Source organism: Stenella coeruleoalba (genome assembly GCF_951394435.1).
Source record: "Stenella coeruleoalba genome assembly, chromosome: 13".
Taxonomy (NCBI): Eukaryota; Metazoa; Chordata; class Mammalia; order Artiodactyla; family Delphinidae; genus Stenella; species Stenella coeruleoalba.
Window position 1 is genome coordinate 45,675,891 of NC_137159.1, and position 18,998 is coordinate 45,694,888.

The 18,998-nt window shown below is 36.5% G+C and overlaps 1 protein-coding gene across 3 annotated transcripts in view; it reads left to right on the forward strand.

Moving 5' to 3' along the window:
• ASB3 (ankyrin repeat and SOCS box containing 3) overlaps positions 1–18,998 on the forward strand; it is a 95,613-nt gene that overhangs the window by 26,832 nt on the left and 49,783 nt on the right. For 2 of the 3 annotated variants that reach the window (XM_079940627.1, XM_079940628.1), the window contains exons 2-3: positions 6,766–6,974; positions 11,980–12,138. In XM_079940627.1, the coding sequence (XP_079796753.1) occupies positions 6,779–6,974; positions 11,980–12,138 (355 nt within the window). In that variant the 5' untranslated portion in view covers positions 6,766–6,778. The remainder of the gene's footprint in view (positions 1–6,765; positions 6,975–11,979; positions 12,139–18,998) is intronic. The other variant, XM_079940629.1, reaches the window with a different exon arrangement.

The window sequence follows — 18,998 nt, forward strand, 5'->3', positions numbered from 1 at the left end:
TTAATTTCTTTCATGAGTGTCTTATAGTTTTCTGCATACAGGTCTTTTGTCTCCTTAGGTAGGGTTATTCCTAGGTATTTTATTCTTTTCGTTGCAGTGGTAAATGGGAGTGTTCCCTTAATTTCTCTTTCAGATTTTTCATCATTAGAGTATAGGAATGCAAGAGATTTCTGAGCATTAATTTTGTATCCTTCTACTTTAACAAATTCATTGATCAGCTGTAGTAGTTTACTGGCAGCATCTTTAGCATTCTCTTTGTATAGTATCATGTCATCTGCAAACAGTGACAGCTTTACTTTTTCTTTACTGATTTGGATTCCCTTTATTTCTTTTCATCTCTGATTGCTGTGACTAAAACTTCCAAATCTATGTTGAATACTAGTGGTGGGAGTGGACAGCCTTGTCTTGTTCCTGATCTTAGAAGAAATGCTTTCAGTTTTTCACCATTGAGAACGATGTTGGCTGTGAGTTTGTCATATATGGCCTTTATTATGTTGAGGTAAGTTCCCTCTATGCCTACTTTCTGGAGGGTTTTTATCATAAATGGGTGTTGAATTTTGTCAAAAGCTTTGTCTGCATCATTTGAGATGATCATATGGTTTACTCCTTCAGTTTGTTAATATGGAGTATCACATTGATTGATTTGCATATATTGAAGAATCTTTGTATTCTTGGGATAAACCCCATTTGATTATGGTGTATGATCCTTTTAATGTTCTGTTGGATTCTGTTTGCTAGTATTTTATTGAGGATTTTTGCATCTATGTTCATCAGTGATATTGGCCTGTAGTTGTCTTTCTTGGTGACATCTTTGTCTGGTTTTGTTATCAGGGTGATGATGTTGCCTTGTAGAATGAGTTTGAGAGCGTTCTTCCCTCTACTATATTTTGGAAGAGTTTGAAAAGGATAGGTGTTAGCTCTTCTCTAAATGTTTGATAGAATTCGCCTGTGAAGCCATCTAGTCCAGGACTGTTGTTTGTTGGAAGATTTTTAATCACAGTCTCAATTTCAGTGCTTGTGATTGGTCTGTTTATATTTTCTATTTCTTCCTGGTTCAGTCTTGGAAGGTTGTGCTTTTCTAAGAATTTGTCCATTTCTTCCAGGTTGTCCATTTTATTGGCATAGAGTTGCTTGTAGTAATCTCTCATGATCCTTTGTATTTCTGCAGTGTCAGTTGTTACTTCTCCGTTTTTATTTCTAATTCTTTTGATTTGAGTCTTATCCCTTTTTTTCTTGATGAGTCTGGCTAATGGTTTATCAATTTTGTTTATCTTCTCAAAGAACCAGCTTTTAGTTTTATTGATCTTTGCTATTTCCTTCATATATTTTTCATTTATTTCTGATCTGATCTTTTTGATTTCTTTTCTTCTGCTAACTTTGGGGTTTTTTAATTCTTTCTCTAATTGCTTTCGATGTAAGGTTAGGTTGTTTATTTGAGATGTTTCTTGTTCCTTGAGGTAGAATTGTATTGCTATAAACTTCCCTCTTAGAAGTGCTTATGCTGCATCCCATAGGTTTTGGGTCGTTATGTTTTCATTGTCATTTGTTTCTAGGTATTTATTGATTTCCTTTTTGATTTCTTCAGTGATCTCTTGGTTATTAAGTAGTGTATTGTGTACCCTCCATGTGTCTGTCTTTTTTACGGTTTTTTTCCTGTAATTGATATCTAGTCTAATAGCATTGTGGTCGGAAAAGATACTTGATACGATTTTAGTTTTCTTAAATTTGCCAAGGCTTGATTTGTGACCCAAGATATGATCTGTTTTGGAGAATGTTCTATGAGCACTTGAGAAGAAAGTGTATTCTGTTGTTTTTGGATGGAATATCCTATAAATATCAGTTAGGTCCATCTTGTTTAATGTGTCATTTAAAGCTTGTGTTTCCTTATTTATTTTCATTTTGGTTGATCTCTCCATTGGTGAAAGTGGGGTGTTAAAGTCCCCTATTGTGATGGTGTTACTGTCGATTTCCCCTTTTAATGGGTGTTAGCATTTGCCTTATGTATTGAGGTGCTCCTATGTTGGGTGCATAAATATTTACAGCTGTTATACCTTCTTATTGGATTGATCCCTTAATCATTATGTAGTGGCCTCCTTTGTCTCTTTAACAGTCTTTATTTTAAAGTCTATTTTGTCTGATATGAGAATTGTTACTCCTGCTTTCTTTTGATTTCCATTCGCATGGAATATCTTTTTCCATCCCCTCACTTTCAGTCTGTATGTGTCCCTGGGTCTGAAGTGGGTCTCTGTAGACAGCATATAAATGGGTCTTGTTTTTCTATCCATTCAGCCAGTCTGTGTCTTTTGGTTGGAGCATTTAATCCATTTACATTTAAGGTAATTGTCAATATGTATGTTCCTATGACCATTTTCTTAATTGTTTTGGGTTTGTTATTGTAGGTCTTTTCCTTCTCTTGTGTTTCCTGCCTAGAGATGTTCCTTTAGCATTTGTTGTGAAGCTGGTTTGGTGGTGCTGAATTCTCTTAGCTTTTGCTTGTTGGTAAAGATTTTAATTTCTCTGTCGAAACTGAATGAGATCCTAGCTGGGTAGAGTAATCTTGGTTGTAGGTGTTCCCCTTTCATCACTTTAAATATGTCCTGCCACTCCCTTCTGGCTTGCAGAGTTTCTGTTGAAAGATAAGCTGTTAACCTTATGGGGATTCTGTTGTATGTTATTTGTTGTTTTTCCCTTGCTGCTTTTAATATTTTTTCTTTGTATTTAATTTTTGATCGTTTGATTAATATGTGTCTTGGCGTATTTCTCCTTGGATTTATCCTGTATGGGACTCTCTGTGCTTCCTGGACTTGATTGACTATTTCCTTTCCCATATTAGGGAATTTTCAACTATAATACTTCAAATATTTTCTCAGTCACTTTCTTTTTCTGTTGTTTTCTGGAACCCCTATAATTCGAATGTTGGTGCATTTAATATTGTCCCAGAGGTCTCTGAGGCTGTCCTCAATTCTTTTCATTCTTTATTCTGCTCTGTGGTAGTTATTTCCACTATTTTATCTTTCAGGTCACTTATCTGTTTTTCTCCCTCAGTCATTCTGCTATTGATTCCTTCTAGAGAATTTTTAATTTCATTTATTGTGTTGTTCATCATTGTTTCTTTGCTCTTTAGTTCTTCTAGGTCCTTGTTAAACGTTTCTTGTATTTTCTCCATTCTATTTCCAAGATTTTGGATCATCTCTACTATCATTACTCTGAATTCGTTTTCAGGTAGACTGCCTATTTCCTCTTCATTTTTTTGGTCTGGTGGGTTTTTACCTTGCTCCTTCATCTGCTGTGTCTTTCTCTGTCTTCTCATTTTGCTTACTGTGTTTGGGTTCTCTTTTTCGCTGGCTGCAGATTCGTAGTTCCTGTTGTTTTTGTATCTGCCCCCAGTGGCTAACGTTGATTCAGTGGGTTGTGTAGGCTTCCTGGTGCAGGGGACTAGTGCCTGTGTTCTGGTGGATGAGGTTGGATCTTGTCTTTCTGGTGGGCAGGACCAAGTCCGGTGGTTTGTTTTGGGTTGTCTGTGACCTTATTATGATTTTACGTAGCCTCTCTGCTAATGGGTGGGGTTGTGTTCCTGTCTTTCTAGTTGTTTTGCATAGGGTGTCCAGCACTGTAGCTTGCTGGTCGTTGAGTGGAGCTGGGTGTTAGTGTTGAGATGGAGATCTCTGGGAGAGCTTTCACTGTTTGATATTACTTGGAGCCAGGAGGTCTCTGGTGGACCAGTGTCCTGAACTTGGCTCTCCCACCTCAGAGGCACAGGCCTGACACCCCGCAGAAGCACCAGGACCCTGTCAGCCACATGGCTCAGAAGAAGAGGGAGAAAAAAAGAAAGAAAGTAAGAAAAAAATAAAATAAAGTTATTAAAATAAAAAATTATTAAAAATAAAAAATTAAAAACTAATAAAAAAGAAAGAAAGAAGAGAGCAACCAAATCAAAAAACAAATCTACCCATGATAACAAGCACTAAAAACTATACTTAAAAAAAAACGAAAAACGGATAGACAGAACTTTAGAACAAATGGTAAAAGCAAAGCTCTACAGACAAAATCAGACAAAGAAGCATACACATACACACTCACGAAAAGAGAAAAAGGAAAAACATATATATATATTAAAAAAGAGCAACCAAATCAATAAACAAATCTACCAATGATAATAAACTCTAAATACTAAACTAAGGTAAACATAAAACCTGAAACAAATTAAAAGGAAACTCCAAGTCTACAGTTGCTCCCAAAGTCCTCTTCCTCAATTTTGGGATGATTCGTTGTCTGTTCAAGTATTCCACATATGCAGGGTACATCAAGTTGATTGTGGAGATTTAATCCGCTGCTCCTGAGGCTGCTGGGAGAAATTTCCCTTTCTCTTCTTTGTTCGCACAGCTCCTGGGGTTCAGCTTTGGATTTGGCCGCGCCTCTGCGTGTAGGTCGCCTGAGGGCGTCTGTTCCCTGCTCAGACAGGACGGGGTTAAAGGAGCAGCTGATTCGGGGGCTCTGGCTCACTCAGGCCCGGGGGAGGGAGGAGTACGGAATGTGGGGCGAGCCTGCGGCGGCAGAGGCCATAGTGACGTAACAGCCTCAGGTGCGCTGTGTCTTCTCCCAGGAAAGTTGTCCCTGGATCATGGGACCCTGGAAGTGGCGGGCTGCACAGGCCCCCGGGAGGGGCGGTGTGGATAGTGACCTGTGCTTGCACACAGGCTTCTTGGTGGCTGCAGTGGCAGCCTTAGCATCTCATGCCCGTCTCTGGTGTCTGCGCTGGTAGCCGCGCCTCGCGCCCAACTCTGGAGCTTGTTTAGGCGGTGCTCTGAATCCCGTCTCCTCGCGCACCACGCAACAATGGTCTCTTGCCTCTTCGGCAGTTCCAGACTTTTTCCCAGACTCCCTCCCGGCTAGCTGTGGCTCACTAGCCCCCTTAAGGCTGTGTTCCCGCAGCCAACTCCAGTTCTGTCCCTGGGATCTGACCTCCAAAGCCCGAGCCTCAGCTCTCAGCCACCACCCACCCCGGCGGGTGAGCAGACAAGCCTCTCAGGCTGGTGAGTGCTGTTCGGCACGGATCCCCTGTGTGGGAATCTCTTCGCTTTGCTCTCTGCAGCCCTGTTGCTGTGCTCTCCTCCGTGGCTCTGAAGCTTCCCCTCTGCCACCCCCCATCTCCGCCAGTGAAGGGGCTTCCTAGTGTGTGGAAACTTCTCCTCCTTCACAGGTCCCTCCCAGAGGTGCAGGTCCTGTCCCTATTCTTTTGCCTCTGTTTTTTCTTTTGTCTCTGTTGTTTCTTTTTTCTTTTGCCCTGCCCAGGTACATGGGGAGTTTCTTGCCTTTTGGGAAGTCTGAGGTCTTCTGCCAGCGTTCAGTAGGTGTTCTGTAGGAGTTGTTCCACGTGTAGATGTATTTCTGATGTATCTGTATGGAGGAAGGTGATCTCTGCGTCTTACTCCTCCACCGTGTTGAAGGTCTCCTTCAGTGTCTTTTTCATTCCCCCTCCTTGCAACTTCTGTGTCATCTTTATATCCTCCACATTGCTGATCATTTAATTGGTACTCAGTAAATAATTATTAACTGAATAATTAAATGTTCTGTAGTAAATATCTTCGCTTCCTTAGTAATGGACTGGTTGATTTAATCAGATTAATTCATAGCTAATATTAGCTCTCTGTAGAATCAGGTTCTGCAGATACAGCTTTATATTTAAACATGACCATAGATAAGTTTAAACTTACTACAGGAACTGTTGTGTGCTGACTTTTAACCTCTTCCCTCAAACCTCCCGTTCTGATTAAATTATTTAGAATATCACTCTAGAAAGTTTTTTACCTGTATTGGACTAGACATGTTGTTGGTATTTCCTGACCTACCTCGTAAGATATTTAGAAAAACTAAAAGGAAGAATGGAACTGAAATGTTACTGAGAGGGACTGCCTTTTGAGAGATAACTGTTGCCCTGAGAATCCTGGGTCTTATCCCAACCTGCCTCATAGTGTGACTAACAAGAAATTGTCTTTGTAAGAGTCATATGCTGAGCTATACTGGACACTGACTCCAGGGGAACTTGAACTTTGAAGGGAGATTGTGAGGAAGAGGCTAATAATGCTGTGAAAAACTTTCTGGGCTAGTGTAGGAAAGCTGGACCCATCTATGATGGTCTTTGTTCATTTTAGTATATTCAGTCAGTGGGACTGTTTCATCAAGGAAAGAAAACCCAAGTGTTTTGCTCCTTCTGGAAAGAACCACCAGGGACATAAAAACTAGAATTACTACTTATTTTTGTTCTTTTAAAAAAATGTCCTTCACTCCTTTCTGGCTTTTTTGGGTTTAGCTTTTCCCTGTAGAGGGCTATAAAATTAGTTCTTGAGGCTGAGTGTTGCTGGTCGTTAAATGGCCATCTCTGCACAGTAGACTATATACATTTGGGATTAACTGAAGGAATTTCACTCTCTCATCAACAGTGTTCCAGTGAGTGCATTTTGTTGGAGTATGAATGGGAGCAGAAGCCTGCAGGAAGGAGCTGCTCAGACAAGGAGTGATAGAACACTTAAAACTCCCTTGATATCTTTAATAAGAGGATTCTAAGGAAGCCCAGTCCCCCAAACAGAGAGACTTCCTGGTTTAGACTGGCAGAGGCTATGGCCTGACAGGTTGCTATCTCCACCTCAGGCTGTTCCCCAGCAGTTATGTGAGAGATGCTAGACAGATCCACAGTGATCTGCTAATATCTAGGAGTGCAGTGTTGTTTTATTGACGATAGTGTTTTCTTTCTGCCTTGTTTTGTAGACTGGTCAAAAGAATGGATTTTACAGAGGCTTACTCTGACACATGCTCCACGGTTGGACTTGCTGCCAGGGAAGGCAATGTTAAAGTCTTAAGAAAACTACTCAAAAACGGACGTAGTGTTGATGTTGCTGATAACAGGGGATGGATGCCAATTCATGAAGCAGCTTATCACAACTCTATAGAATGTTTGCGGATGTTAATTCGTGCAGGTAAAGTAAATTCGGGGTGTGGGAGGCTGGGCTTGCAAGCTGGATTAATAAAAGAAAAAAAATGGTAATACATGACTTATTAACAGTAGTATTTGTTTACCTTTGTATAACCATACAGTAACTGCTTCTGTGTTATTAAGAATGGTAAGATTGCCTACCTTGAATTATATAAGTATGGTGTTCCAGCTGGACATTTAGAAATGTTGCCCTTTATATGGAAGTGCTTATGCCTGGCCGATTTTTATTGCTAAGCTAGGTGATGTGGCAGAAGTAATCTGCTGTTTTAATTTAAGCATTTGGTACTTACTGGTTATGTTTATTTTTTATTCCTTCTCCAAAGAAAAAGAACAGTGCTGCCGAAATTGAGGGTATGAGTGTTTTCCTTGAATTAGTCTTTTTTTTTTTTTTTAATACTTTTCAGTTTCCTGAATTTGGGGACTTTTACCAATTAGTTTGATTTTGTACTTGCTGAGGACACAGAAGAGAACAGGACAGACAAGGTCCCTGCCATAGTGTTTTTATTCCCTTTGGGGGTAGGGGTGGGAACAGAATAAATACCTAAACAGTTAAACAAGGTAATTTCAAAAGGTAAAAGTGTTGTGGAAAAAATAAAACAGAGTAATGGGACAGAGAGTAATCATGTACATCTCTTTCCAGCTCTGTATTGGGTAGACTTCAAAGCTGGTAGGTTGAGATCAGCCATGTGGGAGTAGTTACACCATAGAAATCAGCCAGTGTTACAAACCAATTCTATAAACTTTTCTTTTTTCTTTTTTCACTCCCTCAGAGCCAGTTACACAGCCAGCACACAACTGAGTGAGGGGCTCAGTAAATGAGACTAAATGAGACAATGTGACCCTCAGGAAGCGGGGTGTGGGAAGAGAATTAATGGTGATTGAGCACTGCTTTGTAGCAGTCATTGTACTAGATGCTTGATTTACATTATTTATCTAAATATGCAAAACTGCTATTGAGAACACGTTACCCCCATTTTATTGAAAAGACCAAGGCTCAGAGAAATTGACTTGTCAAAAGTTATGTAATAAACCAGGATATTTGATTTGAACCCATTTCTCTCTGACTCTAAAGCCCATGTTTTTCCACTGTAGTATGTTTCCAGCGTTTAATCAAAGTAAACATTTTTAACATTCAGTTAATTTAAACTGAGTTTGAATATAACACTCCATGTTATGACACTCAGTGTACCATTTACATTTCATTAATCATGGACATTCATATTTTTCTCCCCTGTGTACTTACCATCACCAGTCACTTAGAAGGTAGACTTTTGGGACCATAGCTCATCAAAATTACTAACTCGTTACTTCATGGATGGGAAAGAAAGTAATCCTCAAAATATTTTTGGTGTGGCTTTTTGTTTGTTTTGTTTTAAGGGATGAGAGATGACAAGGCTAAATTCTCCAAATCATAATACAGGAAGTTTATCATGAATGCTTTTTAAATCACGTGTTCTAGAGTCTATTATAGTTGAATGTTTAAAGACATTGGAAAGATAGAGTTTATGTCTCAAATGTAAAAATACATGTTTTCAGAATTTGTTTGAAGTTAATTCTATAGCTTGAATTCCCAAACTATCTCTAGTGACAAAGGCATGGATTTTTTGTTGTTGTTATATATTTATTTTATTTATTTATTTTTGGCTGTGTTGGGTCTTCGTTGCAGCACGTGGGCTTCTCATTGCAGTGGCTTTTGTTGTTGCGGAGCACGGTCTCTAGGCGCACGGGCTTCAGTAGCTGTGGCACATGGGCTTAGTTGCTCCCCGGCATGTGGGATCTTCCCGGACCAGGGCTCGAACCTGTGTCCCCTGCATTGGCAGGCAGATTCTTAACCACTGCGCCACCAGGGAAGTCCCCAAAGGCATGAATTTGAATATTTGTTTCTAGTCAAAAAGTTCATTCCAGATATACTGTTATCTCTTCCCACATCAGTTTTATGTTATAATTTTTTTTTCCTTTTAGCTGCTGAATAAAATTAGGCAGGCTTTTGACTTAATGTGTTTGAACTGGCTATTTAAGTCATCTATGTTTTCTTTTAGAAGTTAAAAGTATCACCTTCATTGTTAATGACTATTCTTTTTTAGGCTTGATGTTTTTGGAGGGTAAGTCACTCATAGTTAACTGTGTGAATAGTTGATATAAATGGTCAAATAAAAATTTCTCACAATTTGTATTAGAGTTCACTATTATGAAATAAATTTTGGATAAATCTAATTTATGTGCAGTACATACACAAAGATTAGGGTAGGGGTAGGGAGATAGGAAATAGGGTTTGCAGAGTGTAGGAAGCAGCTATATGACTTATTCTAGGAGGTGGTGACATTTTTGGTCTCAGTTTTCCATGAGTTTGGTTGTTCTGTGTAGTTGGAACTAACGTCCAAAATTCTGTCAGATTTGGTTACTTGATTCACTAGAAAAATCAAACTAAAATGAAGCAAAAGGGCTATATAGCCTATTGGTCACTTTCAAAAATGTTTTCTATATTCCCCTGGCTCATCCCTTCTTTTGTAAATTAAAGTCCATACTTAATTCAGATCCACTGCCTTCTAAAAAAGATTATAATTTAAACTTTTCTGGTTAGTTCAAGTTCATAAATATTTACCAGTGGGGAATGGTAGCTGACTACTTTGTAAAATGTCTAGCTAACATACAGCTTCATGTAGGGAGGTATTTTAAAGTGCTGGTGACGTACAAACATTTCTAGTCTTGAAGAGTGAAGTGAGGTCTCTTCCGCTTAATGATGACAGTAGCATCTTCATATCTGTAACCAGTTAACTTGTTATTATGGGTTAATCTTAAAAGTTTCAAAAGCAAGTTTGACATTTCTGTCATTCTTTATACTTGCTATACCTGTGTTTTATATGATTCATAATTTTCTTGTCCCTTGTAGCTCAGCTGGTATACATAAAATTGTCTTTTATTATATAATTTCCGCCTCCTTAAATTCATCTAATATTAGTTAACTGCCAGAGATTCCTGAAACATACTTTTTATTAGTGTACTAAAGTATGAAGGTGCTCAGGCCTAGACAAAAAGGATGGAAGAGTCTTAAAAGGTTAGAAAGGCTTTGCTTTACTGTCTTCATTTTAGATCCAGAATCTAGCCTAGAAATCATACATGGCCTTTTCATTCAAGTTGGAGAAGAACACTGAAGTATGGATTACTTAGAAATTTAATATGCGTATATATATATGTATATATATTTCACTTTAGCTTTCTGTATAAAGTATTAGCACAAATAACAAATTTGCTGTTCTTCTGTATTGGCAGTTTGGTGTAATAGGTACTGAGATTTCATGAAGTTTATTAAATCTTGAAGAACAATAATGATCTTCAGTGACAGTTAATCATGCCATTCTATATTAAACCATTTGCTGACGAAAGGTCACTTAAACTCTTGCAATTAATTATAACGTACTGTGAACAAGTACTTTTATGTGGCCAATATATGATCTAATAATTCATAGTACTTTTTATTAGTTCATGTTAAGAAAATATTACACTGTTATACTGGGCATGATAACAGATATTGGAAATCCTTAGATAAATAAGGCAGTGTAGCGTAGTGATCAAGTGTTGTGTTCAGATGGACCATGTTATTTTACTTATTCTAACTTTAACACATGGTTTAATAGTAAGTCTAGCTTCCCCCCAATATATTCCTTCTTTTATTTTTCTAAATTCTTTGTTATACATACCTGCCCTCCGTAACCCCATCAACTTGAGTCACTTTACAAGTATAAAACCAATCAATGAACTAATACCCAGCTCTGTTGACATTTTGATTAGAATTATAATAAATTTATTATTATTTTGGGAAGAATCAGCTTCTTTATAATGTTGAAATTTTCTATTTGGGAGCTATTTACATATCTGTATCTATATATATCTGTGTGTTCCTAGTTTTTCATGTCTTAACCTTATAGTTTTGTGGATATCTGAATATATGTCAGCTTCTGACTAATCTGGGAACACTGTTTTCATGATAGGAACTTTTAAAACATAACTACCCTATCTTGCCATTTAGTTGTGTATCTGGTAAAGTTGGAGGCTGTTTATTTATGCTTACAAGCTGTTAGTTGAATATTATTATGGCTTAGACTGACAGTTTCAGCAGTTATGATTGCAGGAATTACTTAAAACAGATGATTATTGTAGTCAGGAGCGTTAGTTTTAATTCTGGTATTTCAAGAAAATATTATTTAAAGCTTTTTTTACTTGTTTATTTTTTGTTTTTGTTTATCAATGGTCTCAGAAATGCCTCGCCCATTCAACCCACCGTTCTATTGTGGGTTTAGAATTTTATTGTTTTGGAAGCAAAGGTAAGAAAGTCACTTAATGTTATCTTTTGCTGTGGACTTACAAAAAATTTAATGTGGACATTGTTTACATAATTTGAATGTTACCAAAACTTTGAGATTTTCATAACAAACCCAGAAAACTTAAGTCAACTCATAAGTTCCTTATAAATCGTATGCCATTGTTCAGTTTCTTTGGAGTGCATTTTATTATTTTAGAAATGTAGGCTTCATTAATGATTAGAATGTAGTTTTAGGTTAGAAAAGGAGTATTTGAAATACCTTCATCTTATTAGTTGAGTACAAGGAAGTAATGCTACAGGTGAGACCATTTTCCTCATGGAAATTTAGAAATAAAAGAATCAAATTTATTAATATTTCAGTAAATTTTGGATCTTGCTTTTGTGTTATTACTTTTCAATTCCTGCTGCTCTCCTTCCCCCACTTACCAAAAATTAGAGAAGAGAAAATGAGTGTGTGGGCAGAATTTGTATTAAGACTACTGGGAAGCTGTTTATACTGTGACCCTTGTAGAACTTTTTCTTGATTTTCTAGAGAGTTTTAAACTATGAGACCTCCCATTTATAATTATCTTTTAATAGTTTGTTAAATTCTTCTTGGAATCTTTGCTTTTTAATCCAAGAAATAGAAGTGATACCTTCTAATTGATAGTTTTTTATTCTTTCATAGATTCATCTAAACACTACATTAAGACAAAGACTTTTGAGGGTTTCTGTGCATTACATCTTGCTGCAAGTCAAGGACATTGGAAGATCATACAGATTCTTTTAGAAGCTGGGGCAGATCCTAATGCCACTACCTTAGAGGAAACCACACCACTGTTTTTAGGTGAAGTATATTATTTGTGGTACAGATACAATTTTTTATTTTTTGCTAAAGAAACTAAGCTTAATTTTCCCTAAAGCTGTTGTATTTATAGTATATTCTCTGGCAAATATTATACTGTCACTTCTTTGATTTTGAAACCAAAAGGTATTTTTAAAGGTTCTTTTTTGTTTTCTACCCTTGGGTGATAGCATTTGAGAATATCTTTTAAATATTTACTTAAAGTTGTAAAACCTGTTCTGAATTGTAGTCATTATCATTGTTCTCAATGTTGTTCTGAAGACCAGGTAGAGTTTAAATTGTAGCATTAGTTACAGGGTTACCTGTGAATGTTTTATGTTTGCTTTTGCTTTTTCTTAGCATTAAGAAATTAAGAATGTTTTATGGAAGAAATCATGAGCTAAACCTTTAACGCTAGTTAATTTGTTGCCTATATGGATCACTATTCAGACTTCTTCAGTTATGGTCTGGTTTTCTTTTTTTGGTTTTTTTTTTGCGGTACTTGGGCCTCTCACTGTTGTGGCCTCTCCCGTCGCGGAGCACAGGCTCCGGACGCGCAGGCTCTGTGGCCATGGCTCACGGGCCTAGCCGCTCCGTGGCATGTTGGATCTTCCCGGACCGGGGCACGAACCCGTGTCCCCTGCATCAGCAGGTGGACTCTCAACCACTGCGCCACCAGGGAAGCCCTATGGTCGTTTTTTAATTCATTAAGAACAAAGGCCAGGGACTTCCCTGGTGGTCCAGTGGGTAAGACTCTGTGTTCCCAATGCAGGGGGCCTGGGTTCGATTCCTGGTTGGGGAACTAGATCCTGCATACTGCAGGTAAGAAATCCGCATGCAGTAACTAAGAGTTCACGTGCTGCAACTAAGAAGTCCACATGCCGCAACTAAGAGTCCGTGTTCTGCAAGTAAGACCCGGCGCAGCCAAAATAAATAATAAACAAACAAACAAATAAGTAAATATTAAAAAAAAAAAGGCCAAATTCTGAAGGGCATACTTCTAATACCTGTCTTTTTAGCTTCCTCCCTCCCTTTCATCCTGTTTGTCTTTGGGGACATTGTGGCCCATAAAGTTTAGTGGAACATAAGAAAGTTAAGAGAATAAAACATTTGTACAGAATCAGTGTATTTGGATTATAGTTTTGGTCCTGCCACATGTAATTCATATGTTCATTTATTTACTGTATGCTTCAGTTTCCTCACTTATAAAATGAGAGTAATAGTACCTACCTAGTCTTTATTGGGCTGAGAATAAAATATCTATGAAAATAATCTTTTCCTTGTAAACTTAAGAATATATATTCTTAAAGTTATGTGCAGTAGAATTCATTCTTTTTAGTGTACAGTTTTACGAGTTTTGATGTATGCATAAAAATGTGTAATGACAATGACAGTCAAGACACAGAACAGTTCCATCACCTTGCAAAATTCCATCATGCTGCCTATTTTTAATCAACCTTTTCCCCCTACCTCACCCCTGATAACCACTGATCTGTTTTCTGTTTTCATGCCTGTAGTTTGCTTTTTTCTTTTTTGGCTGTGCCTTGCAGCTTGTGGGATCTCAGTTCCTTGACCAGGGATTGAACCTGGGCCGCAGCAGTGGAAGCCCAGAATCCTGGGCCACCAGGGAACTCCCCTGTAGTTTGTTTTTTTTACAGAATGTCATAAATATATATGAAACAATACAACATGTAACCTTTGAGACTGACTTCTTTCACTTAGCATAATGCCATTGAGATTCATACATGTTGTTGCATGTATCAGTAATTCATTCCTTTCTTTCTAAGTAGTATTCCATTGTATGAATGCACCACAATTTATCTATTTACCAGTTGATAGACATCTGAGTTTTCAGTGTTTGGTGATTATGAATAAATTGCCACAAACTTTTGCACACAGGTTTTGTTTGAATATAAGTTTTCATTTCTCTTGAATTAATATTTAGGATTGTTGGTTAGTGTGGTAAGTGTATGTTTAATTTTGGAAAACAATTTGTAAGTTTCTTATATAGTGACTCTCCCATTTTGCATCCCCTCCAGTAATGTTTGAGAGTTTCAGTTGTCGTACATCCTCACCGTATCACTTGGTATTGACAAATTTTTCTTTTTTTCTTTTTTTACATTTTAGTCATTTTAATAGGGATTTAGTGGTATCTCATTGTGATTTTAATTTGTATTTTTCCTGATTGCTAATGATGTTGACCATCTTTTCATATGATTATTTGCCATCTTTCCTTTTTTTTCTGTTCTTAGACAAGTGTTTTGTTTTGAAATAATTTCAGACTTATGGAAATAACAGTACAAAGGATTCTTGTGTACCTTTCACCCAAAGTCTGTTCTTTTGCCCTGTTCACTATATCATTTTTTCTCCCTATATATTTATCCATGTATTATTTTTTTGGAACCCTTTGAGATTAAATTGTAGACATAAAGCTTCTTTACCCATAAATACTTCTGTGTGAACTTCCTAGAAGCAATGAAATTCTTTTATGTAACTGCCATAAAATAATCAAAATCAGGAAGTTAACACTGATACAGTACTGTTGTTTAATCTACAGATTTTATTCAGGTTTGCCAGTTGCTCCACTAATGTCCTTTTTAGCAAATAAAAAAAAATTTTTTTAATTGGTTCAGGATCAGTCCAGGATTATTTATTATATTTAGATGTTATGTCTCTTTAGCCTCCCGTAATTTGGAACAGTTTTTCAGTCTTTATCTGTTATGATTTTAGCATTTTTGAAGAGTTCAGGCCATTTATTTTGTAGAATGTCTTTCAATTTGGGTTTGTTCGATGTTTTTTCTTGATAAAGTACAGGTTATACATTTCTCCAGGAATACCACAGAAGTGAAATGGTATCTTAGTGCATCTTATCAGGAAGAAAATGATCCATTACTGGTGATGTTAATTTATAAAAGTGTTTTAAATATGTGATATATACTATTATGAAGATGTTTCATGGAAGCCTTGCTGTAATATGGTTTGAGTTTCCTAGAGGGGAGATTACTTTTTATGTAAAGTTTCTTTTTTTTTTAACCACATCCACATTTAACCCACTTCAGATATTCTGTACAACTACATAGTAAGCTTAAGCTTTCACTGAAGCCGTGCTAAGTGCAATCTCTATTCTAGTTGTTATCTTCAAGGAATCTAACATAGAGGCGTGAACAAAAGGAATTAAGTCCTGTAAGAGTTAGAAATAACGTGTTCAATGTATTAAAAGAGGGAAAAATAAGTCACCCTGGGATGACAGAGGAAGATATCATGTGCAGAGTACTGTATTAATAGTAACAGCAAAATTTATTAAGCAGAGAATGTGTACCAAACCCTGTGTCAGATGTTTTACATGAATTACCTTGTTTAATTTTCACCATGATTCTATGACATATGTACTATTATTATTTCTACTATCACAGATGAGGAAGTGTGAAAACACTGTATTTAGGATCAGAAGTTCTGTATTTAAGTTTTGATCTTTCTACTGTCTGTGTATTGGTTAGAATAGCATTTCCTGAATTGATTCAGTGAGCTATTAATAGATGTTCATTGACAGAAGTATTCCTGATCAACATATGTTTGGGAAATGCTATGTTCTGTATTCCCCAGTGTAGAAAAACAAAAATTAGTAGCCATGTAGCTTTATGTGTCCACCTAGTCTGCAGTATCCTCTGTACTCTATGTTATCCTGTTTTAGCATTTTCATAGTTCTTATCACTGGCTGCAATTATTTTATTTATTTGCTACTTTGTTTATTGACTCCTCTCACTAGAAAGAATGTTCCATGAGAGCAGGGATTTTATTTATCTTGTTCACTGTTGTAACTCCCAAACTCAGATCAGTGTCTGGTATATGGTAGGCATGCAGTAAATTATTTGTTGAATGAAAGAATGAAGGTCTCTGAAATAGCTTCTTATAAAATATCACTTATTTTTTTTTAAATATCACTTATGTTAACTTTAATCCAGCATTTTGAAATGTATTTGACCTTAATATTATTTTTATTTGTGGAACACTTAGGGGGACTATCTCAAAAAACATTAATATTCCATGGGACTATTTGAGAAATGCTAGCTTGATCACTTAGTTTACAGTTTCAAAATATAATAGTCCCATTTACTAAATTCAGCATCGTGCTTACTTATTATATAACTATTTGGAGAAAATTAGAGATGCAGAGTTTTTAGTGATTTATATTTCAGGATATACTTGCTGTTTTTTATGTTAATGAAGGAAGAGTTGCCAGGATAATTCACACCAGTGAAAAACTTTAAATCACTTATTTTTAGTAATAGGATTTATTTAGTTTCTTTGGCAGCAAACTACCATCCTAATTATGTTTTGTATTGGCTAATACAAAAAATATTTTAACTCAAGCAGAGAGTTTAAGCCCAAGGATATATAGTACATAGAGTACTCAGCATGCTCAGGTACTGCATCAATTGTATTAGGTCCTTGTTTGGAAGTAGAGGGTTTTTTTGTTTATTTATTTATTTATTTATTTATTTATTTATTTTTGGCTGTGTTTGGTCTTAGTTTCTGTGCGAGGGCTTTCTCTAGTTGCGGTGGGCGGGCCTCTCACTGTCGTGGCCTCTCTTGTTGCGGAGCACAAGCTCCAGACGCGCAGGCTCAGTAGTTGTGGCTCACGGGCCTAGTTGCTCTGCGGCATGTGGGATCTTCCCAGACCAGGGCTCGAACCCGTGTCCCCTGCATTGGCAGGCAGATTCTCAACCACTGTACCACCAGTGAAGCCCGGAAGTAGAGTACTTTTTAAAAAGGAAGAGAAAAGGAAAAGTGCAGGCTGAGCTTTTTCAAAAACATAGTGACAAAGAATGGATATGTGACTCTTCAGTTAGGTGTTTTGTTTAGTTAGGTGTTGTGGGCTCTAGTGTCTGCTCTGACCCATAAATAATATGACAAACTTTAGCAATGTGCTTTACTTACCTGTATATTTCTCCCTCTTTTAAATAACCATAGTGATCTGTGTTTCCATCTATAATGGAAGAGGTTTTTTTATTAAAACAAAATCCAGAACACTTCAAGGTTTGCACCAAGCTATAGATGATAATCTCTAGGTAAGGAAGAGTGGTTGGACCACCTGGACTTAAAGTGAGAAAGGGGGACTGCCTGTCTAGTATAGCTTCCTTCCCCATCTGTAGCTTTATCTTTCCAAACTGTTCATTGCTGAAACTTTGGAGTATGTTACCCCTCCCCGCTAGGGAAGCTATATTCCCTTGCATGTTGTAGTACCTATCCTGTGGCCCAGTTAACACCTAAACTGGGGGATGAAGGGATAGAAAATGAATACAGAACTATGGAAACGTTCAGGTGACTGCAAAAGTCATCAACATTAGTGGTGTGTCATTATGATTGAACTAAAGGCTAAATGCAGACAGTAAGAAATTTTACTACTCCACTGTTTATAATGGGAATATCTTTCCTACACAGAACTCACCAAGATTTTCATAAAATGGAGTTTAGAAGGAAGCTTTTCAGTTCAATGACAGTAAGAATTAAAATGAGAAAATCCCACAAATTCAGGAAACTTCTCCTCCGTATCTTTCCACGTGAAAATTGTTCTTATAGAACATCATTTGCTAACATGCAATTTAAAGTTTATGTTTAACAAGGAGTCTACCTCTTATTTCCTTTCTTTACTGTTGTCTTCTCTCTCCACTCCCCTTCCCTTGCCTTATAAATGCATACACAGTAAATATTCTAAGGATAGATTTGTAAAAACTGCTTTGGAAATATGAATACCATTATTTATAAATATAGTAGATTTAAGTGAAAATATAGCTGATTATATAGGAAATAGATTTTCTTTTTATTTTGCTGTATTTAAAACAGCACTGATAAATTGGAGGCTCAAATCCAACCCAGTGCGACCTCACAGAACAATTTCTATGAGAACTGCACAGCATGCTGTTTTGGCTTTTGATGGATTATTTTTCATTTTTTGTTCTTCTGAGTCTCTGCTTAGTCTGTGTAAACTTCAACGTTAAACATAGCTGTAATGTTTATTAGGAACAAAGTTTTTTATAAGCAGTGTTATGTGAGGCCGCCTATTTCAATATTGAATTGTAAAATATGTCATACTTTAGCTCGTGTGGCCTATCCTTTAACTCTGACTCTGTTGATATATTCCAGAGTTGAACAAACCAACTTGTATTTCACTTTTCACTAGTATTTTCATGGATTAGTGATCATTCATAGAGTTATTTTTTGAGGTGCTATGAACTTTGAGGTGTAGCATTCATATATTTAATATGTATTATATTAATTAAACTTAATCTTTGGAGTTATTTTTAGATCTTTCAATGGAAAGATTAATCATCTTCCTTAAGGATTATAACTTAAGCATTTTTATTTGAGGACATGTTCTTGAAAATAGGAGTTTGAGTTTTCTCAGGTCTGAAGTATGGCTGTTCACTAAAAAGTTACATTTTAAAAATGTTAATTTCATGTTCTATTTACTTTCTTGATGTAACTTTTTATTATTTTATATCATACTCTTCAGTGCTTTAAGACTGTATCTTTTCATTCCTTAAGATAAGCAGTTTGAAGCTAGTATATTTATTATCTTTCTTGTGTTACCTTCGTATAATTAAATGTATTTACGCTATCTGTCATTTTATTAGTCATGTTTGATTGATAGAATTAAACTTCTGGCTTTTAAAAATGAAGAAATCAATATCCCTGTATTCTCCTGTGTAACTCTTTTTCTTTTTTCTGTCCTTTGCCAAATTTTGTTAGTTATATTGTATTAACGTTGTCAGTGGAAATAACATTTTGTATCCTATTCTGGCATCTTAATACCTTCATTTTATTTTATTCTTATAGTTATGTGGTTCAGTAGCTTAGAAGTT